Below are 22,400 nucleotides of genomic sequence, written 5' to 3'. Positions count from 1 at the left end.
GCTGCTGCTGCTCCTGCTGCTCCCCGCACGGCTCTGCTCCGTCACGGGATTGCGGGATTAATGCGGTGACACGTGCGGCTCCGGGGAAATGCGCGTTTGTCACCAGGAGCTGTTTGTCCAGGGTTGTGCCCGCTGAGCCTCTGTTTTCTGCGTCACCTCCGCAGGGCCAAAACTTCTGGGTGTAGATAAACGAATTTGTTACAAATAATTTTGTGCTAAAGGAGCAGCTTAGCCCGAATTTACAAAGAGCACGCTTTTAATATTTGTGTTCCCTGCGAACAAATCTGTGCTGAGCAGAAAGGTGACTGCTAACAGACAAATACACGTTTCTCATTTGCACATCTTGCCAGGAATTCTGTGCAAATGAGAACAAATAATGCACATTTCAAGCGTGTATATAACTGAAAATAAAGTTTCGGGTACCCCGGTAATTTACAAATAGCCACAAACAAAAGGAAAAGGAAATAAGATAGTTTTTATGTCTTCATTTGCAGTTAAGTTCTAATGAAAATAAATAGAGCTTTCAGAACCCTTTCTGATGCAATATAAAACTTGGGTGTTAGCAGTACTGATGGTTTCAGTTTGATTTACAGAGCCTGGTGTTATTATATGTTGGTGTTTTGCATATTTGTTATAGAAGTTAAAGGTTTTCTTTCTACCAGAATGAAGATTAATCAAACAAGACCACAATCAATTATTTGTAATACCCAAAATTACTTGGATATTTTTATTTTAGGGGGAAAAAAGCTATCACCAAACATTTGTTTTTCTTTCTTGAGGCTTCCATCCCTTCCAGCACAAACCAAAGACAGCTCCAGAGTGAGTTTCCTTGTTCCCAGCTGGGATAGCTGACAGGGCAGGAGCTCACCTGTGACAGGTGCAGTCCTTTCCTGGGCTGCTCTGTATTTGGACACTTTGTCTCATTTTTCAGGGCTGTTGAGGGGATTTGTGTCTTTGAAACTTTGTAGCTTTAGATACACATTAACTAATCTGTTCTGCGATTGCTTCAGTGCCTTGGTGTCCTTTCCCTTGTGTGAGGACTCAGGCCCTGCAGATTTTTCCTGGACTGATGGGAATCTGCTCTGGGTCACTTCAGTTCCACTTCACCCCAAACACAGGGACATTTCCTAATAGTGCCACGTTCTTTTTCTGTTCCTTCTCCTTCAAATTCCAGCTGACTTTTTTTCCTGCCCATGGTGTCCATCCATTTTTGGAGGGGTATGGGATATAAATTATAATCTGTGAATTCTCCCCAACATCTGGGTTCCTTTCTATCCTGGATCCTGCTGGGATTTTCCCTTGCCTGTAACGTTTGAGGAGCCAATCCCATTTCCATTGCTCCGCCTCCTGGTTTGATCCGTGTCACTCTGACCCTTATTCTCCTGCACTCCCAGATCACGTGTAACTTCCTGAGCTTCTCCAGATTCCTGGTTTTCCTTCTCTCCCCTCATCCACCTCCTTTTCCCAGTTTATTTAATCCCCTGTTTCCCATTCGTTGTACACCTCAGCTGGGTCTTTAATGCACAACCAGTTTTGGGACTCCTTCCAATTTTCCTCCTCCTCCTCCTTCTGTTTTTCCCAGACTCCACTGCCTGGTTCTCATCTTTATTGTATTCCATAAAACTCCATCCAAACTGGAAACTGGAGGGAGTGGATTTCTGAGTTTCCTGTAGTCCAGCCTCAGGAAATCCTTGTGTGTCCCAGCATTCCAGTGGCTGAGAGACAATTCCTGAATGTTTCAGTCTTGGGTGAATTAGAATAATGATGGATGGTGGCTTTTTTTTGGGAGCTGTTGAGAACATCCAGTTCTTCATGAATTTCACCCAGCTTGGATTTGAGAGTGAGTGGAAATACCATTTTTAAAAGTGCAATACACAGATGTAAATTAAATGTCAGGCTGCAGAAGCATTGCCTAACACATTTTCAGTTGTTATTTTAGGTTCATTATTTTGGGAAAAAGCTCAGCTATCCCAAAGCATTTCCAGTGGCACTCCTGGCTGTAAACAGGATCTGCTGAAGAGTCAGTAGGATCTGCTCTGGTTCACATTCCTTTGTTATCACTGGCATTTTAAAAATGCCTGAAAATATTGGGCTGCATTTCTTTAATGAATTGTGTAATTTTATTCAATTTAGATTAGGAACTCCTTCAGCTCTGCCATCACCCCTCATTTTACTTTTCTTTACAGTTTTACTGTGATTTTGTTAAACACCTTCTACTAATGCTTCCTTGGGTTTATGTTATTATTCTTTTTTATTTCTTCTTATTAATTATTACTTATGGGCTAAAAAAGGCACCATTTTGCCAGGCTGCTGTGGATTCCTGGGTACAAAAGAGCCACCAGATTTAAATTATTTTTCTCTCATTTATCACTGCAGTTGCTTCCCAATTTATTCAGTCTGCAAGCTGTGGGAGCAAGTAGCTGTTTCTAATTTTAATGCTTCAGAAGCTGCAATGTGCTGGCTCCAATTTAGTTTTCCACATCAGGTGTAATGTAAGGTTATTAGAGTGTGGTCTGACAGACACTGGGGGCAGTTGTGTGTGTTGGGCTCAGTGGGGCTGAAGGTGAGGGAGCTTTTGGCATTTGCAGTGCCAAAAATAGACCCTGGATCTGTCTGGTGGTGTCGGAGTTGTTCCCTGAATTCTGACAACCCCCAGTGCTGAAAGGCTTGATCAGCCTCAGCAGCCCAGATCAAACTGCTCTGGAGCTGGGATGCCTTTGAAGTCAGATGTTTAGAGTTGTGGCTGGGAATCCAGGTAGGAAAAGCAGGTTTTTGTCAGGATCAGTGATAATTTCAGAGCTCCCCAGGCTCATCTCGACCTCTGGCCTGGTGTAGGTTTTGGACTTGCTGTTGCTTCCACTCCCTGCCTGGGCCTTTTGGAGGCAGCTTTTAACTCATCTGTCCCACAGTTCTGTCTGCAGAACAATTTTACTTCCTCTGACTTTGTACACCAAATTCCAGCAAATTCTTCCCCGCTTTCAGCACAGGGGGGCTCTTGGCACCCATTCTGGACCTTGCCTGGCTTGACTGCACCTGGCTTTTCAGTTAGGTTTGGTTTTAGGGAAGTCACAGCTGTAGTTCTACAATTATTTCCTGTTGCAGGATGTGGATATTTCTGGGTTGGTTTTTCTTTGAAGTGACTCAGAACTTGTCGGTTTTGGGTTTGTAGCTTGACAGACATTTGTTCTGAGCTGGGAACAGACCTGCCTTGGAGAGAGGTGCTGTGCTCAGCTTTTCATTCCTGCCTGAGCTGAAATTTCCTCGTTTCCCTGCTGAAGGACAGGCAGGAGCTCAGCACTGGGCACTCCTCAGGCTGTGGGAGCACAGTGAAATTTAGTCTAGAAGCTGGAATGGAATTGGGTTGACGAATAAAATAATCCCAGACTGGTTTGGGTTGGGAGTGACTTTAGCACTTATCCAGTGTCACCCCCTGCCATAGGCTGTAACCTTCCACTATCCCAGGGTGCTCCAGCCTGGCCTTGGGCACTGCCAGGGATCCAGGGGCAGCCACAGCTTCTCTGGGAATTCTGTTCCAGAGGCTCAATACCCTCCCAGCCTGGGATTCCTTCCCAATATCCCATCTCTCCCTGCCCTCTGGCAGGTCAAAGCCATGAGTGCACACACTGCCCCTACATGCCCTTGTCCCGAGTCACAACAATCCTTTAATCATCACCCTCTTCATTTCACAATCCACCTTCATTTGGGGCCTAAAGCAGGGGGTGTGAAACCACAGGGTTTAACTGAGACACAATTGGTAACTTTTTCTCTTTTTTCATCCAACTTTTCCTCCCAGCCAGGGCAGAATTTGCACTTAGGTGGATTCACTGCACACAACAGAACTGACGTGCAGCTGGAGTGATAACAGAGCTGATGTGCAGCTCCAAGAGAGGGAATGTAACAATTGGGGTGTGGTTTTGGGGTTGATTCTGTGTTTCCCTGCTGTCCCTGAGTGCTGGCTCTCTCTTGCAGTGACTCCCCCTTGCCGGTGTCGTCGCGTGTGTGCTTTGTAAAGTTCCAGGACCCCGACTCGGCCGTGGTGGCCCAGCACCTGACAAACACTGTGTTCGTTGACAGAGCCCTCATAGTCGTTCCCTATGCTGAAGGTTTGTAACTTGTTTGATGTTCTATGGGGCCACCCTTGGGGTGGTGGTTGGTTCCTGTCTAGTGCACAGAATTGAACAGTAGTCCTATGTCAAACATGTCAGAGATTGCCATTCTGAAACCCTTGGTATATTGCCTTTGGCCCCCTGGATTTGATCAGATTGTTTCCATAGAGACACCAAATCGAAGTGGAAAGTTTTGTGTGGCTTCAAAGTGTAGAAGAAGAGCGTTTTAGGCAGAATTCTATGCAAATTTTGCTCTGTGTCAGTCTCAATGAGACATTTTCCCAAACCGACTGTAATGCAAACAGGTCAATATTTTAAGGAAATTTATTTTACCTTATTGATTGTTTGCCACTTTCACTCTCTTCATGAGGATGATTTCTCCCTCCCTGAGAGTGCATGGGAGAGGAATTAACATTCCTTTGGGATAAGCTGCCATTGCATTTATTTGGGAACATCCCCAAAAAAGGCCCTCACTCTCCTTGTGGAGTCCAGTATACCAAGGGTTTGAATAATTACGCTTTAATTCAAAAGTGACAACTTCCAAGAGGTGCCACATGGGCACTGGTCCTAGTTTTTAATGCCAAGTTTTCTTGTTCATCCTTGATATATTTAATAGAATTTCACTAAATAATAAACTCTTCTCTCTGTTATTTGTGTGTGTGATTTTTGTAGTGGAGAAGGCAAATGCAAAGCCCTTCCAGATGACTGAAAAACAGTGGGTCCTCTGCAGCTACAGGGGATTCTAGCCATTAACTAAAGGCCAGCAAGCACTCAAGTCCCCAAGTGTTTTCCTGGTGTAACCACTTGTTAACTACATTTTCTCTTCTTCTTTTTATTTTTACATTTTAGGGTGTTACAGTAATTTGAAAGGCAATGAGCAGGGTTTTTGGAACTTACCTTAAAAGCAAAGTGCTGAGAAGACACCTCTTCTTACAGAAGTCTTATTAAACTCTTCTAGACTTGCTTTAGAAGTAACTGATTTCCATTGTACTTGTGCATTTCTTGATTTACTTCTGGGAAAGGTTGAATTGAATAAAATCTTGCAGATTAAGTCATACTACAGTGCTAAGTTTGGTACATGGCCCTGGGTCACACCTGTAATCTGTCATGCTGGAGCTGTCTCTTGAGGCCTGGGGAGCTGTCTTATCTTATCTTTGTATTCCTTAAGCTTAAAAGATACAAAAGTTAAAGTTAAAAGACGTCCAGCCTAATTCCTGGAGTGTAGGAATGTGCAGCAGTGTGGCCTCTGACAGCCCTGCTGCTTCCTGGGGGTCCAGAACCCCTTCTGCACTGGAGTTACTGCTCCTGCTGCCACTGCTGGAGAACAGCAGAGCTGAAAGGCTTCTTGTCCCTGTGTGGGTGTTAAACACAGCACCAGGCCAGTGAGATTCTGCTGGGATATTCTCCAAGGCCCGTGGGAATAATGCCAGTGTTTAATTCTTCCTACAAGGATAAACCCACTTTTCTCTTTGTCATTCTGACTTTGTCCACTGGGGATAAACCTGGCACATAGAGAAACCTGCCCAGCAGCTGTGCTTCAGAAAATCAAATTGTTAAAGTAGAATATTTTACTGGGCCTGTTAAGGAGTCACCCCTGGGCTGTACCTTGTGTTGTTGAACAGCTCAGAATTTAATGGCCTTGGCACATCACAAGAGAGATGTTCAGCCCATGAAGTCTTGCCCCTGGGTTGATAATCCCATACTTCTGTCCCTGTGCTGGAGTACAGTTTCTCCCCAAAATTCAGCCTGCCAGGGTCCCAGTTGAACAAGAAGCAGCATTTTCCCCAGCCCACAGTGCCACTGCTGATGTGCTTAAAGCCAGGCCTGTGCTGAATGGGGCCCTCCTCTCTGATTTCTGCTGTGCTAATGAACCTGTGTGATTATTGCCTGTCACTAAAGCAAATGTTTATTATCTGTTTAGTGCAATAATTCCCCCCCTGTCCCAAGTTTTAGCTCACACAGACACTTTGGTGTTGGCTGTTGCTTTGTGTTATAGAACTATACACAAAGGCTACGGTAAGGTTTAGTATTTGTCATTTTCTCTGGGCTAATTCCTAGATTTGGAAGGAACTCTTTAAGGTTAAAGATGGCTGGGGGGGGTGTTTAGGTTCTTTGGTTAATGTTTGTTTCTTTTTGTCTGTTTCTTTTTCTTTCATTTCTACACATTCATGCAGTATTTCATGGTTCTAACAAAGCAGCAGTAAAAAAAGCTCTTGAAGCATGAAAATTAACTGGTGAGGGGCCTCATTGCTTTTTTTTAAATTATAGTTTATTTAAATACTTTTTAAAGAAACGATTAGAGGATCAGATGCATGAATTTTTTTTAATGGATGCAGATCTTCTATGAGGTGTCTCGAGTTAAGTCTGAGCATTTGTATTTAGATGCCAGAAATGTTGTAGTTGCACTAATTTGAAATGTTTAGCTGTAATTGATAAATATCCTCTTGAGACATAATTTTGCATGCCAAATGACCCCATAATCTCTCTGTAGGTATGTTGATATATTTATGCATTCCTGCCCTTTGCCTCCATGACCTTTTTCCCCTGTCCCTCCATAACTTTGGGTATCTAAAGTGCTGCCAGCTCAGTGCCACGAGCCAGATATCAGTGCTGTGTATTGTACATTTGTGTAGATTATCGGCACTTCTCAGTATAGGTGGGAGGAACCATTACCTTTATTTAACAGTGGTTTTTCTTTTTTGTTGTTGTGTTTTACAGTTCTTTTCCCTGGTTCAGCCTGAACTATATACCAGGCCCTGCTGAAAATACCACCCAACAGTTTTCTTCTGCAGCTTATCCAGTTTCTCTTAAGTGCCCTGTACATATTGTATGTTTTATGATGAGATGCAGTTTCTTAATATGTATTACAGAAACACTACTGGTATTTGCAACTATATAGTAAAATTGTTTTATTGAACTCTCATTTTGGGGGCTTGGGCACATTAACAAATTAATCCATCTGTATAGGGCTTTTGCTGTTGGATAGAGTAAAACTCCCTCCACGCCTGTTTGCCAGTAGGGCCCTGAGCACTCTGTGTGCAGAGCAGGCAGCTCAACAGCCCCTGGGCTTAGCTGGCTGCAAGACTTTGGGCCACGAGTCCCCTGTGCCACAGCAGGTGGCAGCAGCATTGTTGGTGCTCTAGGCTGGCACATATCGGAGCAAAATGCATTTTACTGCACAGGTAAGGAATGTGCCAGCATCCCTGTGTGTATCCCAGCCACAGACACAGCCCCAGCATTCCCGGAGAGCCGCATTCCATGTGACACGTCAGCAAAAGCCCTACCCAAAACACCCATCCCTTCTCTTTTAAGTTTGCCAAAATTTGTATGGTAGGTGTAAAAGAAAACATAGTGAACTGTACCATATTATTAACCCCTAAATCCAACTTTTTTTGTCTTGTGTATCTTGATTTTTCTGTGTGCTTTGTAGTGAAGCAGCCGACACGAGTCGTTGTTCATAAAACAGCTTTTGAAAGTTGAGAGCACTCTCACCCCTGGAGAACCGACTGTGCTTGCTTACGTTTGGTTCATGACTTAAAAATCGAGTACAGGTGATGAAACCTTGGCAGTGTTAACAACAAAGTAGTGTGTATTGTGCTATTTTTTTGCTCTAGAAACTTAACCTTTTGTAGAGAAAAAGGAACAGTCAAATTGTCACCCATTGAAGTTGCATTCTGACAAAAAAAGTTAATGCTAAATATTAATAGCCATCAAGCTTTGTATTTTAGCCAACATAAGTACTTTCAACAAACTCAGGTGGTGTATCAGGGAGACTTTGCTGGGTGTATTTGTGTATTTGGTGCCTCTGGGCTGGGATGCACTCTAATGCCAGGCTGTTTTCCTGCAGGAGTCATTCCTGATGAGACTAAGGCTTTGTCTCTGTTGGCACCAGCTAATGCCGTGGCAGGGCTGCTGCCCGGGGGTGGCCTGCTGCCCACCCCCAACCCTCTCTCTCAGGTAGGCTGGGGAACCCCTGGGTGTCTCCTGCTGCATTCCCACTTCATTCCTGCTCTTTCTTTCAGGACTGGTGTGTTCATTCCAGTTCCAGGGCCCTGATGGATTGGGACAGCTCTGATGTGAATTGGGGCATGAGAGCCCCAATATCCTGATTTCCCTATTTCCTGCTTTCCCAGGGCCCTGCTTGTGCCTCCCACCCCTCTCACCCACTGTACTTTGCAGATGTGACAAGCAGTAGAGATCTCACAGATTTTAACTTCCTCAAGTCCAGGGAGCTGCCACGCTGTGAGATTCCCTTCATTAATCCTGCAGCTGAGGGGAAAATGGGAGCCTGGTTGTGTGAACCCACGAGAATTCATGTGGAAGATGAACAGTGAGAATTGCACATTGTGGGAGAAGTTGGAGTCACAGCTCAGCTCTTAACAGGGCACAGAATCAAAGTGCAGGAGGCAAATTAATCATAATAAAACCTCATCAATTCTGCACTTCTCAAACCCACCTCAGCTCCTGCTTAGCTGAAGGACCCGTGGCCATGGAGCTCCTCAGGGGGGAAGAGCCTAAATTTAACCTTTGAAACCCAGGGAAGGGGCTGGAAGAAGCAAACACAACCCAGAAGATTTCATTCCCTGAAAACTGTGCATAAAAATCCTGGAAAAGGTTGTTGAGCCACCTGAGTTCCAGCTGTGTCTGAAGCCCAGGCTGTTCACAGTGTTGGGTTGGGTTTGGGTCTCAATCCTCTCATGTGAAATGGCCCAAACTGAGCTGCTTTCAGGAGCCTCCTGCTCTCCCAGTGGCTTCCTACCCAAATTTAGAGACATTTGCAGGGATGCAGTATTTTTAAATTGCCTTTTAACATCAACCATGGCCATCTCAACCCTAAAATGAATTAGAAATGGGGCAATAGCCTCAAAAACTTAAAAAATAAATTTCCATTTTAGCACTGAAAAATAACTTCATTTTCAACTGTCACTTCTTCAACTTTTGAAATGCTTTCCTCCTTCACCCACCTTGATTTCCCCTGCCCTCACTGAGTGATTTTTGTCTCTGCCACAGATTGGTGCTGTCCCTTTAGCTGCTTTAGGAGCTCCTGCTCTCGACCCTGCCCTTGCTGCTCTTGGGCTTCCTGGAGCAAACCTGAACTCCCAGGTACGTCCTCAATCCAAAAATATCCTTTATTTCCCCCTCTTGGCTGCTCTGAGAGTGCTTTTCGTGCACAGCCACTGCCTGGGAACTCCAGGGATTGGTTCCTCCCTGGAATAAAAAATATCTGCTTGAATATCAAATTAAATGTTGGAAGGGGCCAAGGAATAATTTGGGAATAGCAATGAAATATTTCAAATATATGTCATTATCAGGCCATGAACCTGCCTTGTTCTTCATGTAAGAAGTAGTTTGACTTTTTAATTTTGTAGGTATCAAAAATAAAAGGAAATTTCATCAGGTTGTCACAGCTGAATAAAACAGGCTTTTAAGTACTAAGAATATTGAGTATATTTATATCAATAAAAAAATCCATTAAAATATATTGATGATATATATTTAAGATAATATTTTTTAATGCAACAATAATTTAATGCATTGCTACTGCTATCATATTTTTTTTTGTTGTTCCCATGTGGAAGAACAAGCAAATGATGAGGAAAATTGAATAACAAATGAAAAAGAGCTGTAAAATACATTTTTTCATGGAATATTTAAATGTTTGTGAGTTGGCATTGAGGTGTTCAGTGGGGACAGACAGCTTGGAGAGGGCTCTGTTCTCCTGCAGTGCCAAAAATGAACTGTACACTAAAAGTCATTTGTGCATAATTATAGATATAACCCATAACCAATATAGATCTACTCCACCCCAGCAGTGGATTTTTATCTATTTGGATTTTTATCTATTTGGATTTTTAACCATTTGTAATTTTAACCATTTGTAATTTTAACCATTTGTAATTTTAACCATTTGTAGTTTTAACCAGTTGTGGTTTTAACCAGTTGTGGTTTTAACCATTTGTAGTTTTGCCTATTTGTGTTTTTACCCATCTGTTTTTATCCATTTTTGTTTTTATCCATTTGTATTTTTAACCATTTGTAGTTTTGTCTGTTTGTATTTTTAGCCATTTGTATTTTTATCCATTTGTGTTTTTATCTGTTTTTTTAACCATTTGTATTTTTGTCTGTTTTTATTTTTAACCATTTGTGGGTTTAACTATTTGTGTTTTTAACCATTTGTGTTTTTAACCATTTGTGTTTTTAACCATTTGTGTTTTTAACCATTTGTGTTTTTAACCATTGGTGGTTTTAACCATTGGTGGTTTTATCCATTGGTGGTTTTATCCATTTGCATTTTTTACCATTTGGTTTTTTATCCATTTGTTTTTTTTATCCATTTGTGTTTTTTATCCATTTGCATTTTTATCCATTTGCATTTTTAACCATTTGTGTTTTTACCCATTTGTTTTTTACCCATTTGTGTTGTTATCCATTTGGTTTTTTAACCATTTGTGTTTTTCCCCATTTGTTTTTTCCCCATTTGTTTTTTCCCCATTTGTTTTTCCCCATTTGTTTTTACCCATTTGTGGATTATTCCTGGCCCAGGGCAGGGCTGGCTTTGGCTGCCCCTGAGCCCCTGGGTGCAGCCCCAGCCACTGCAGCCCAGTGTGGCCTTTCCTCCCTGCTGGGGGTGCTGAGCTCTGCTTTTCCAGCTGGGAGGGGACATTCCAAGGAATCTTCTCTTGAGCTCTCACATTTCCCAGCCTGGTTTTAACTTTGTTTTTCCCTCGCAGTCTCTCGCAGCAGATCAGCTCCTCAAACTGATGAGCACAGTGGATCCAAAGTAAGCAGCAGCAGCATTCCCAAGCCCTTGTCTTGCACTGCTGGGGAGTATCCATGGCAATATCTGGGGGAATATCAGTGTCCTGTCCTGCTGGAGCTGATGCCAGCTTGAAGGGCCCTGGAGCACCCTGGGCTGGGGTGGGATGAGATGGGCTTTGTGTCCCTCCAAACCTAAATCACTGCAGGGCTCCCTGCTCCTGTCAGCTGGCTCAGTCTGACAGTGCAGACCTGGATCCCTTGGATTCCTCACTCCTGAATTCCTGGAATTTTGTGTTGCCCAGGTTGAACCATGTGGCTGCAGGTCTTGTGTCCCCCAGTCTGAAATCAGATACCTCCAGTAAAGAAATAGAAGAGGCCATGAAGAGAGTCCGAGAAGCACAGTCCTTAATTTCTGCTGCTATAGAGCCAGGTAATTCCAGCCTGGAATGAGCCAGGGCTTGGACACAGCACAGGATAAAAACTGAGGGGCTGCAGGGCACTGCCTTCCTGCCTTGGTCTGTGGAGAATTCATTTATTGGGATTTTAATCCTCCTGCAGTGCATGCTCCATGTGTCCTGCAGAAATGTGCTGGAATTCACCTGTTGATTTTCCCAAAATTCACTGATTTGAAGAATGAGTCTCTTTTTTGGAGCCTTTTTCAGCAGGTTTGATTGTAGAACAAGATCTCTCACAAATGTCAGAGGCACCAAATCTGAGAGGCAGAAACATGAACACTGAAAATACAGAATATTCATCAGTTCTGCAGCCTCCTGAGGATTTCCAGGAAGGAACAGAACTCCTGTTCTTGTTCTTGCTTACCTCAAGGCTCTTTGTGAGAAATTCAAAGCAATCTCCTGAGAGGTTCTCCAGCCCCTCACAAAACACCAGATTCTGGGATTTTCGTGGAATTTTCTATTGCCCTGCAGCCATCAGCTTTTCACTGACTTAAATTAAGGTTTTTTGTGGAATTTGACTTCTCCAGATTTGCAGCAAACTGTTATTTTATGTCACAAACATGTCCCTGTCCTCTGCTGGTTCTTTTTGTCCTCTTGAGAAGAAAATACAGATGAGCCTTCATTTCAAACAGCAAAATCAGGTTGATTTATATCAATTACATGAAGCTCCAGATCATTTCCTTAAGAGAATCTTTTTGAATATTAAAAAAAAAAAAAACATTGATTTTTATTCTGCTTTTCCTTTTTTTAGACAAAAAAGATGAAAAACGAAGACATTCGAGGTCAAGGTCACGCTCGAGGAGGAGGAGGACACCTTCCTCATCCAGACACAGGTGACTGAACAATTCCTTAAAAACACCTCCCACAGCTGGGACAATTCCTGCAAAACTCATTCTTGGGAAGACCCTGGGGTTTGATTGAGGGCTCTGAAGATTTATTGACATTTCAGTGCAGAGCTCCTGTGCAGGACAGGGAGAGCTGTGGTGGATTTTGGGGGTTTCCTTAGCCCTGGGCAGCTGGGCTGGGAACACCCCAATGTCCCTGCTGTGACCCCCATGTTGGTGTGTCCCTGGCAGACGCTCCAGGAGCAGATCAAGGAGAAGATCCCATTCCAAATCCAGAAGCAGGAGGCGATCCAAAAGCCCGAGGAGGAGGAGATCTCATTCCAGAGAGAGGAGCAGGAGGTCTCGGAGCACATCCAAAACCAGGTATTGACTCCAGGGAATCCAGTCCTGAGCAGGACAGGGATTGTCCCCCGTGCTGGAGCCACCCCTGTCCCTCCCAGCTCTGCACATCAGCAAGTGCTGTTTGACATTGACTTCAGCTTAATCTTTCTTCTGCTAAAAGGGATAAAAAGAAAGAAGAGAAAGAAAAGAAACGTTCTAAAACTCCCCCCAAAAGCTACAGCACAACCAGAAGATCCAGAAGCACAAGCAGGTACAGGAATGGTTTTCCTTGCTCTCTGTTCCCAGCAGGATTTTGGTGCACTTCAATATTAAATAGAAAAAAACGTTGTGATAGAGCAGCAGGTCTGTGGAGGGTGTCCCTGCCCAAGGAAGGAGCTGGGCTTTCAGGTCCCTCCAGCCCAGACTGTGCCTGGATCCCACTGGATCATGATTCCAGTGTGGCTGATCTGGTACAGGCACAACAGCACCTGTTCTGTAGGATACTTTCATTTTCCTGCAGTGTTTGAGGTAAATTCTTTGTGCTTACAACAGTTTCTCCTTGCTCTGTGTCAGAGTCAGATGCTGCAGGGTCCCTGCCAAGCTCTTCCTGATTTAGGGAATAAATGCAGGCAAAAGTGTTTGATTTTTCTAAAAAAACTTGCAAATTTAACTTGCAGTTTTAACAGCTCTTTAGTACCCTGTGAGCAGGGCTGGGGTTGGAGCTGGGGATGCATTTGTGGTTTCAATAACACGAGCTGCTGTGTCTCCCTGCAGAGAACGGCGGCGCAGGCGGAGCCGGAGCGGGACGCGCTCCCCGAAAAAGCCCAGGTCTCCCAAACGGAAAATGTCCCGGTCCCCGTCACCCAGGAGGTCAGGGAAGCACTGAGAATGGCTGGAGAGAATGGTGTCTGGGTGGGAAATTCCCAAGTTGTCACCTCCAGGGAGGCTCCCAGGGGATTCTGTTCTGGGGGGAATCTTTGCTGCTCGTACGGGGCTGCGCTGGGGTTGGCTGGGAGCTCCAAGGGCCAGGGGTGGTAGGAGGAGAACAATTGTGCCACGATTCCCAGTCCCTTTGGCTCTGCACAGTAGGAATTGGCTGATTTTGGGTGGTCTGGGTGTTTGTGACCCTGTCCCAGGGTGGGGAACTCGAGGTGCTCCTCTGTAAAACACTGGGGCATCGCTGTTCCTGCTGTCCAGGGTTTGGACTCCATGATCCCTGTGGGGCCCTTCAGCCCAGGAGATTCCCTGCTCCTGTTGGCCACAGCCTTGCTGGGCCTTGGCTTTGTGGTGTTGTCTTTGAGCCAGAGCTGAGAAGTTGGGATTTGGGGTATTTCCTGAAAGGAGAGGCTGCTCCCTACTTGCTCTCTGCCGTTTTCCTTTGGCTTTGCTGTGTGAGCTGTGGGTAACGCTCTGGACACAGCTCCAGCCGTGGAATGGGGTGATGGGGGTGGGACTCATCCTCTTCCTGCTGATCCTCACAGGCATAAAAAGGAAAAGAAGAAGGATAAAGACAAAGAGAGGAGCAGAGACGAGAGGGAACGGTCAACGAGCAAGAAAAAGAAGAGCAAAGACAAGGAGAAGGACCGGGACCGGAAATCCGAGAGCGACAAGGATGTGAAAGTAGGTTCCAAAAATGCCCGGAGCTGCTCCCAGCCCCACCCCGGCCCGCAGGGAGGTGCTAACGTGTCCCTTTCCCCGGGAAAGCAGGTCACAAGGGACTACGATGAGGAGGAACAGGGCTACGACAGCGAGAAGGAGAAGAAGGAGGAGAAGAAGGTGGCGGATGCTCCCTCCCCCAAAGGGAAGGAGCCTGGAGCCGAGAAGGGCAGCGGGGATCCGGGCAGGGAATCCAAGGTGAACGGGGACGACCACCACGAGGAGGACATGGACATGAGCGACTGAGCCCACCCACAGCCCCTCCAGTGTGATCCTTTATGCTGTACTTGTTAATCCTCAACCTAGATGTATCCAGCTCCGAGCTCTCCATGGTCTGTCCATCCCAATACTAACTCACACCCAAAGCTTGAGACAGGGATCCCCGGCTCGGGGGCCCAGCTGGGGCTGGGCCAGGCCGCACGTCCCTCCCGCAGCACGGGCTGGGCCAGCCCTCCTCCCTCCCTGCTTCCCTCCCTCCGGAGTGTCCCGCAGTGTGGGGAGTGTGGCACAACCCCCCCTGTCCTGTGGGAATGCCCTGAGTGTGGCACAACCCCCCTGTCCTGTGGGAATGCCCTGAGTGTGGCACAACCCCCCTGTCCTGTGGGAATGCCCTGAGTGTGGCACAACCCCCCCGTCCTGCAGTCACCGAGGGGCTGCCGGCACCTCCCCCACACTCCGGAGCCGGCCTTGGATCACACCAGCTCTTTGTGCTCTTGGCTTTAGTTCTGGTTTTAAACCACGTGCTGGGCTTGGTTGGGTTTGGGTTCCCGTGGGTTTTGGTTGGCTTTGCCCAGGGTTCTGTGCTCTGACCTTCCTGAGGGCTCTCTCTCCACCGTGTTCGTTTAGCTCCATCCAGGGCGAGCTGGAAGGGCCTGAGTGAGCTCGGGAAGGGGAATCCTGCCCGTGCCCAGTGAGGGAGGGTTGGGGGAGCAGCCTCACCCAGGCCTGGGGGCTCAGGAGCTCACCCACTGCAGCAGGGAGTGCATTTTAAAATGACCCTGGTCTGTTTTTAAAGCGAGTCCATTGATAATGTACTTTTTACTCGATCTCAAGTCGTACAAACAGATGAATTTGTGTTCCTGTCCCGGCCGTTCCCTCCCTCCCGCACTCGGTGATCCCATGGTATTTGCAGAGTAGTTACCCAAAGCTGTTCCTTAGTTCCAGCAGCTCCAGAGCTTTTACTTTTGTGCAGGTAAAGAGACAAAAGTAGCCGACAGTCTGTGCCATGTCGATGTACAGTTTCGGAAAATGTTTTACAAAACTTTGATAATAAAACCCTGAAACTTCAACTCCTCTTCCTAGAAAACTCCTGGGTTTTATTTCCACTGCTGCATGCACCAAACTTTACCTCATTCCTTACAGGGGAATTGTCCATCTCCCTGTTGGAGTGAAGAGGGAATTATTTCACTTGGGAGGGGTGGGAATGTGGAGGTTGATGGGACCTGGCAGATGGAAAGCACGAGAAGGCTCTGGGGAGACTTGGAGCAAGCACAGTTATAAAAATCTTTGTTTTAACTGGCAGTGCTTGAAGCCCTTCCTGGAAGGGTTCCTGCCCCTTTAGAAACAGATTTTCCATCAGCAGATCTGAACCTGCAGAGGGAGACCCTGCTCACTTAGCTCGGGCTGATGCTGGGGGCAGGAGAGCAAGGAGAAGTTTAAAAATTAAAAATCCCAACCCCCAAAAAAGCCCCCAGCCCTCCCTCAAAAAACCCAAAAACCCCAAAAAGTCTCCAGGAATCCTCTCAAAGCCCTCCTGCAGGGCCAGAGCCTCCCTGGAGGTCCTGGCTTTGCTCTCCATTCCTGGAGGCAGGAGGTGAAATCCCTGGAGGAACGAACCCAGTTGAGTGAATTTGAGGCTCCTTTTCCCCCCTCCCAGGCAGCTGTTCCCAACCTCCTCCCTCAGCTCCAGGTGAGGCCAGGAACTGCTCCCCACATCCTTTCCCCATAAAACCTGGGATTCAGAGGGCTGAGAAGAGGCTGTAATGAAAATGCAGGATTTTATTTTAAAAATGACCAAGAAAATGCCCTTGCAGAACGCAGCAGCAGGAGCTCATTCCCTCCCTCCCATCCCACTCCCACAGCCCAGCCGAGGCCTGGGGAGCGCCAGGACAGGACAGGGAAGCCTGGATTGCACAGGTGGAGCAGCTTCCAAATCCAACAGCATAGTTTGGTCTTTATTCTAACAAATGATACAACCCAAAGTGACTATGAGTGAAGGGAAGAGAAAAACAGGGAGCAGACGACAGGAAAACGCAAGAGACGTGACTCGTTTTCCATGGGAGTTAACAAATTGTCAGGAAAAGAAAAGTGAAACTGCAGCATTACAGGAATTGGTTAATCCAGATTAAATAATGCAGTTCTCCTGGCAGGAATTACAACTCAGGAGCAGAGACAGTAAAATAACAGAGGGTGGCTGGGAATATCGACGGAGTTGGGTGGGATTCCAGCACAAACACATCGGGGGGACAACGGGGAATTGCAGTGGTGGGAGTGCAGTGGCTGGACAGCAGCTCCAGGAGAGGAGAACCAGGGAGTTCCCTTTGCCACGGGACACAGCAGGAGCTTGGAAGACCAGAGGACCAGTTTGGTTCAGAAACAACCCGCGGGATCCTTCCGCAGTGAGGTCGGAATTGGGTTGAGCAAAATTCCTGGCTGGCTTTAAGAGCCATAAAATCCTCGGGATGAAAGAAGTGGTGGGAGGGGAGCCCCGAGCCCCCAGGAGCAGCGGGATGTGATTCCCACCAGGCTGATCCAGCTCCCTGACCCCAGCTGGGGTGTCCAGGAGGCTGCTCCTGCTCCCCCCGACATTCCCAGGCCACGGGGATGAGCTGGAGCTGCTGCACGGACACGATCCACGGATCCGTGCTCACTCCCAGGGACCAAACCCTCCTGTAACACCCGGCCTGGCCTTCAGGAAAGTGGGAAGAGCCCAAGTGAGGCTCTGCTAGATCGATCCTGCTTGGAAAAGGAATTTCCCAGAGCCACGGGAGAGGGGAGGGACCTTGTGCCCCACCCAGGAGACACAAACCCTCCCCGTGTCCATGCAACACAACCCAGTGATAAGAACAGGCTTTAGTGGAGAAAACATGGATATCAACACGGATCTCAACGTGGGCAGCCCCTCGGGATCCACAGCTCAGCCCAGTGTCCCTGTGACTGCCAATTCCTGCGCTGCATCCATCGGGAATGGATGTCCCTGCATGTGAGAACTCCTCACCCGGAATGTGCAAACAGGAACCACATCCCAGGAGGGGGAAAAGTACTGAGAGCAGCTCTGGGAGCCCTCGGGGCCACCCTGGCAGCTGGGGAACAATCCAGGGAATTCCCATCCCTCAGCTCCACAGGGAGAGCAGGAGCAGCCGGGCTTTCCTGGGATAAAGCAGAACAAGGACAGTTCCAAAGCTGTGCCTGCATCCCAAGGCAGAACAAACCTCAGGAGAAGCTTCCTGCAACCCTTCCCACTGACCCTGCAAATGTCCCAGGGAGCAGCCGGGTCCTGGGGGATTAAAACCCCCCAGATCTGCAGCCAGAGGCCACAGGAACCACAGGAAGCACTTCCAGGACCTGCCCTGGGCTTTGGGCAGACTCCCACGGATGGATGGAGCCACAGGAGCCTCAAGCCCACGGGAAGCCACCTGAAACCCTTTTTGTTTTCCAGTTCCAAGCCCAGGATCCACCCTGGGATCCAGCAGTGGCTGCTTCCATGGAGCCAAGGATGAATTTGGGAGAACCAAAAATGCAAAGAAACACAAATCCATGGATGCTCCCAGTACCACTGAGGAAAGGGAGTTCTGACATTCCCCTTGGGGAGGAACCTCTCGCCTTCACTGGAATTCCCAAGGAATGGGGTGCCCTGTACAGCATCAGCTTCAGCTCCACCCCTGGCACAGGTCCTGCAGCTACACAAAACACCCTGAAGGGACCCCTGGGAGGGGACAGGGACCCCTGGGAGGGGACAGAGCCCTGTGCTGCCCCACGGGCACCGATCCAAACTCCAGCTCAGCCCCACAAACATTCCCAGCCTGTCCCAGAGGATCCCAGGAGCAGCACAGACGGTGCCAGCTCATCCCAGAGGTGTGAAACACATCAGGAATTCATCATTACTCGGGAGAACAAGTTCCATCATTCCCAGAGGATGCTCCACACCTGCCCTGAGATGGTACTGCAGGAGTCACTTCCCTTTGCTTGTTTTCCCTAAAGTGGTATTTTAGATTTGAGTCTGAATTAACAGCAAAGCTGCACTGCTCCCCTGTCCCTGGCATCCCCTGTCCCTGGCATCCCCTGTTCCCCAGGGTCACAGAGGTGCTGGAAAGGACCAACCCCAGCCTCCCACTCCAGTGCTCCTGGACTTTGCTGACAGTGACTCCCTGGGGCTCCTCCATGTCCTTCCCCAGAGCAGCCTCTTTGGGATGGATCAGAGATTCCAGCAGTTTGGAATCCCCTGCTCTCAGGTGTGCCTGACACCTTGCCCTGTGCTGAGCCCCTCCCTTGTCCCTTGTGCTCAGCACAGCTGTTCCCTCCACTGAGCATCAATGATCCTCTTCATTATAAACTTTGATCCTTAACTCTATGGAATTCCAGAAAAAGTTTTACCTACAGTGCACAAAGAATATAATTTGGAAAATATTTACATTTTTGTACAATGACACCACAGCACTTGAATCTAAATTTCTTCATACAAACAAATAGCACCATCAGCCTTCTGCACAAATCTTGCCTAACAAACCCCAAAAAGGTGGACTATTGTTAGATGAGACTGGAACAACTGGGAATGGGAATAAGCTCGAGGAGCTGGAGTACTGAAACATCCATGGAGATGGACAAGATGAGCTTTAAGGTCCCCCCCACCCCAAACCAGTCTGGGATTCTCTGTGATTGAACCACGAAGAGGCAGGAAATGAATGTGGAAACAGCCCAGTGAAAGCTGCCCGTGAGCACCACGATGGCCCCGAGTGCAGGAAGGGTAAAGCCTGAGCTTTTCCCAGTGCCTCTTCAGTGCATCCCGCTTTTCCAGGCTGCTGAGGGCACACACAGACTGACCTGGTGGTGCTCAGCCTTTCTGGGACACCTCTCCCAGGTGAGGGTCAGATAAAGGACTAACAAGTGACATTCCTGGCCAGGCAGCCCTGGAGGGCTCCCCAAAAGCACAGGGAGCCAGGGAGGGAGCAGAGAGCAGGGAGGGAAGTGGGAATGAGGGATCAGGCAGGGACAGCACCGGGCTGGGCCGGTGCTGAGGAGGTGCCTCGCTCCCTGCAGAGCACAGCTGGCTCTGCCCTGGGGTGCAGGAGGAAATCCAAGTGTCAGTGGTGCCCATTTGGTTCATTCATCTACAGCCAAGGCATTCCTTGGGGATACCTTCCAACATTCCGTGGCTGAGCTGTGAGCTCAGGGAACAGGGAGCACGGGAAGGACGGGGGTTCACCCCCAGCCCCGGGCCCAGCTCGGTGCCAAGGTCCAGCAGCGCCTCGTGGATCACCACAAGCATAAAAAAATTTAAAAACCAGCAGCTCTTCCCAGCTGGGGGTGGCAGCTCCCGGGCCAGGACTGGCTGTGCCAAAGGGAATGGCAGCAGGAGGCTCTGGGAAGCGGGAGCTGGAGGGGCTGGATGCCCAGTGCGGTGCCAGCACATCCGCACTGCTGCTCTTCCCTTGGCTCACCGAGTTCTTCCCTTCCCGCGCCCCACGGCTCTGCTCCGCTCTGGGAGCCATTCCCCCGGCCTGGGATCCGCTGTGGACGCTCCCCAGGAACCTTCCAGCCCCCTTAGAGGTCCGGGAAGCGGCTGGGATCCTCCTTGTAGTCGTCGGGAATGGTGAAGATGGAGTCATCGAACTCGTCGTAACGGAACTCCTGGAACGTCACAGTGGCCGTGATGGTGGGGAACACCGGGATGTCTGCAGGGCAGGGACAGGCCACGGTGAGGACAAGGAAAAGCCAGCAATGGCACCAATCCCCATCCCTGAAAGTGTCCAAGGCCAGGCTGGATGGGGCTTGGAGCCAGCTGGGATAGAGGAGGGTGTCCCTGCCCGTGGGAATGGGAGAACAATCTGGAATCCCAACCCCAGCTGCTCTGGAACGCTGTGTAGATATGGCAGAGACAGAGCACAGCCTGTCCAGGACAGGCAGGCTCACACAGCTCCCTGCAATTCCACTAACCCTGTATCCCTTAGGAAAGGAGCTGCTGCTTCTGGGATCATCTATCCCGTGAGTAAGCTGATTTTTATACATTTCTATCTGTTAAAAGTGCAGGAGGTCTATATTTTTTCACTTAAAATAAGTCTATAACAAGTAATCCTTGAAGAAAAGGAAACACAGTTACAAAATACTCCACACCTGAGATGCTCCCCTAATGCAGGAATAATCCAGCACATCCCACTGCCCTTGGAGCAACTTCTGTGCTCCTTAGCTCTCCAGCAACACATTCCTAGGAGACAGCTCTTCCCCAAAACCCCAAAAAAAGACCTTCAGAACATACTGCAAGAATAAATGCACATACTTAGGTCTGGACTGGGTATTTGGGAAAATTTCTCTTGGAAAGTATTTTCCAGTCCTGGAGGAGTCCCCATCCCTGGAGGGATTTCAAAGCTGTGTGCATTTGGCACTTGGGGCAGTGGTGGCCTTGGCAGTGCTGGGGAATGGCTGGACACAGTAATAATCCTGGAAGGCTTTTCCAACCTAAAATTCTGGATAAATAAAGCCCCAGGGGTTGCTGAGTGCTCTTACCTAATTTGACAGGAAAGCCTGGTGGAAGCTTCATTTGAACAAATTCTCTAAGTTTGTTAAAGTGCTTGAAGGGTGCAATGACTTCTAAGACATTCAACAACCTGCAAAGGAGAGCAGAGCCTGTGACAGATCCTCCTGCCACACCCTGGCCCTCTGGAACAGGAAAACATGACCCAAAGGGCCCAGGGGACAGAGAAGGTGACAGTGACATCATCCCAGTGATCCAGAATTACAACAAACCAACCCCAGGATAGCAATTCCTTCTTCTCATTTTCCACAGGAGATGAGGGATGAGGTACCAGCCCCTTTCTCCATGGACGTGTGGAACTGACCTGGCTTTGCACTTAGGGGACACAATTTTGTGCTAAAACTTATTATGGGGAAAACCATTTCAGAATTCTGTGGGATCAGGCACCAGTTTCTGATAATCCTGCCCAAAATTCTGCTCTTATCAAGCCAGGTAAGGGCTCCTCCCCCAGCCCCAGCAGCTCCCAGCTTCCCAGTTTAAGGGACTGCTCTCCCAGCTTTTGCACTGGCAGCTCCCCCTCCTGGGGATCTGGAGGGTTCTCATGAACACATTCCAACATTCCCCACAGGAGTAACTCCCATGGCCAGGAGATCTGACTCACGATTCGATTCCTAAGGGGAATTCCTGGCTCATTGCTATCGTGGCTTTGAAGGTTTTCTTGCTCTCCTTGCAGACCAGCTCCCTGCCCAGGTGAGGAGCTCTGTGAAGGAGAGGGAGAGGCAGTCAGTGCTTCCCAGAGGAAGGGAAACAGACTTGGGTTGGAAAACATCAGGGAAGAATCCCTACTTTCAAAGGATTTGCTTTATTGTAAAGCTGTGCAGAATAAAAATAAAAACCCCTCTTACTTTAGATTACTCTGAGTTCTGCTAAACCAGGAGAAAAGACAAAACCAAGAAAACCACTCCAATAAAATAACTCCTCATAAACACAATGTTAATAAACCCTACAGGAAGTGTTCATTAACCACTACCCAGAAATGCCTGTGGCAGGGGGTGGAACTGGATGGGCTTTAAGGTCCCTTAAAAGCCAATTTGGTCCAACCCAAAGCATTCCAGGGTTCCCTGCAGTATCTGAGGCACTGACACTGTTCCCACACACAAGGATCACTTCTGGAGAACAGAGATACCAACTATACACACACAGCACCCACCAAGTGGAGAACCCAAACCCCTCCCAGCCCCATCCCAGGGATGCAGAGGGGTCCCTGGAATCCCTGTCAGGCCCAGCAGCACTCACTTGCCACTCTCTGCAGAGATGTATTCCTCCCAGGAGATGGTGTTGGGGGACGGCGGCGTCAGCGACTGCCGGCGCACGGGCTGTGGGACAAACACAGCTCAGCTCAGTCCTGTCCCCACAGCTCACCCTGCTCACCCTGGCTCCTGTTCATCGCTGTTCATCCCAGCTCCTGCTCATCCCAGCTCCTGTTCATCCCAGCTCCTGCTCATCCCAGCTCCTGCTCCATCCCAGCTCCTGCTCCATCCCAGCTCCTGCTCCATCCCAGCTCCTGCTC

General features: G+C 48.1%; 2 protein-coding genes across 10 annotated transcripts in view; one reads left to right on the top strand and one right to left on the bottom strand.

The window, feature by feature from the left end:
- SRSF11 (serine and arginine rich splicing factor 11) overlaps positions 1-15,435 on the top strand; it is a 15,984-nt gene extending 549 nt beyond the window's left edge. The window contains exons 1-12 of one of the 9 annotated variants that reach the window (XM_033516511.1): positions 3,971-4,103; positions 7,537-7,657; positions 7,954-8,063; positions 9,117-9,209; positions 10,838-10,887; positions 11,168-11,295; positions 12,072-12,153; positions 12,397-12,528; positions 12,668-12,757; positions 13,261-13,356; positions 13,968-14,106; positions 14,191-15,435. In XM_033516511.1, coding sequence (XP_033372402.1) covers positions 10,868-10,887; positions 11,168-11,295; positions 12,072-12,153; positions 12,397-12,528; positions 12,668-12,757; positions 13,261-13,356; positions 13,968-14,106; positions 14,191-14,388 — 885 coding nt within the window. In that variant the 5' untranslated portion in view covers positions 3,971-4,103; positions 7,537-7,657; positions 7,954-8,063; positions 9,117-9,209; positions 10,838-10,867 and the 3' untranslated portion in view covers positions 14,389-15,435. Of the gene's footprint in view, positions 1-3,969; positions 8,064-9,116; positions 9,210-10,837; positions 10,888-11,167; positions 11,296-12,071; positions 12,154-12,396; positions 12,529-12,667; positions 12,758-13,260; positions 13,357-13,967; positions 14,107-14,190 lie in introns of those variants that run through there. The other 8 variants (XM_015636305.3, XM_019007660.2, XM_019007659.2 and 5 more) reach the window with 8 other exon arrangements.
- A 685-nt stretch (positions 15,436-16,120) lies between these two features.
- ANKRD13C (ankyrin repeat domain 13C) overlaps positions 16,121-22,400 on the bottom strand; it is a gene marked incomplete at its 5' end in the record, with an annotated part of 18,702 nt that continues 12,422 nt past the window's right edge. Inside the window, 4 exons of the mRNA XM_015636310.1 lie at positions 16,121-20,033; positions 20,863-20,963; positions 21,492-21,590; positions 22,127-22,206. Of these exons, the coding sequence (XP_015491796.1) occupies positions 19,903-20,033; positions 20,863-20,963; positions 21,492-21,590; positions 22,127-22,206 (411 nt within the window). The remainder of the gene's footprint in view (positions 20,034-20,862; positions 20,964-21,491; positions 21,591-22,126; positions 22,207-22,400) is intronic.

The sequence above is a fragment of the Parus major genome, chromosome 8 (genome assembly GCF_001522545.3).
Source record: "Parus major isolate Abel chromosome 8, Parus_major1.1, whole genome shotgun sequence".
Classification (NCBI taxonomy): Eukaryota; Metazoa; Chordata; class Aves; order Passeriformes; family Paridae; genus Parus; species Parus major.
The sequence above is the reverse complement of the archived record's forward strand: the minus strand, read 5'-3'. Positions and strand labels throughout refer to the sequence as shown.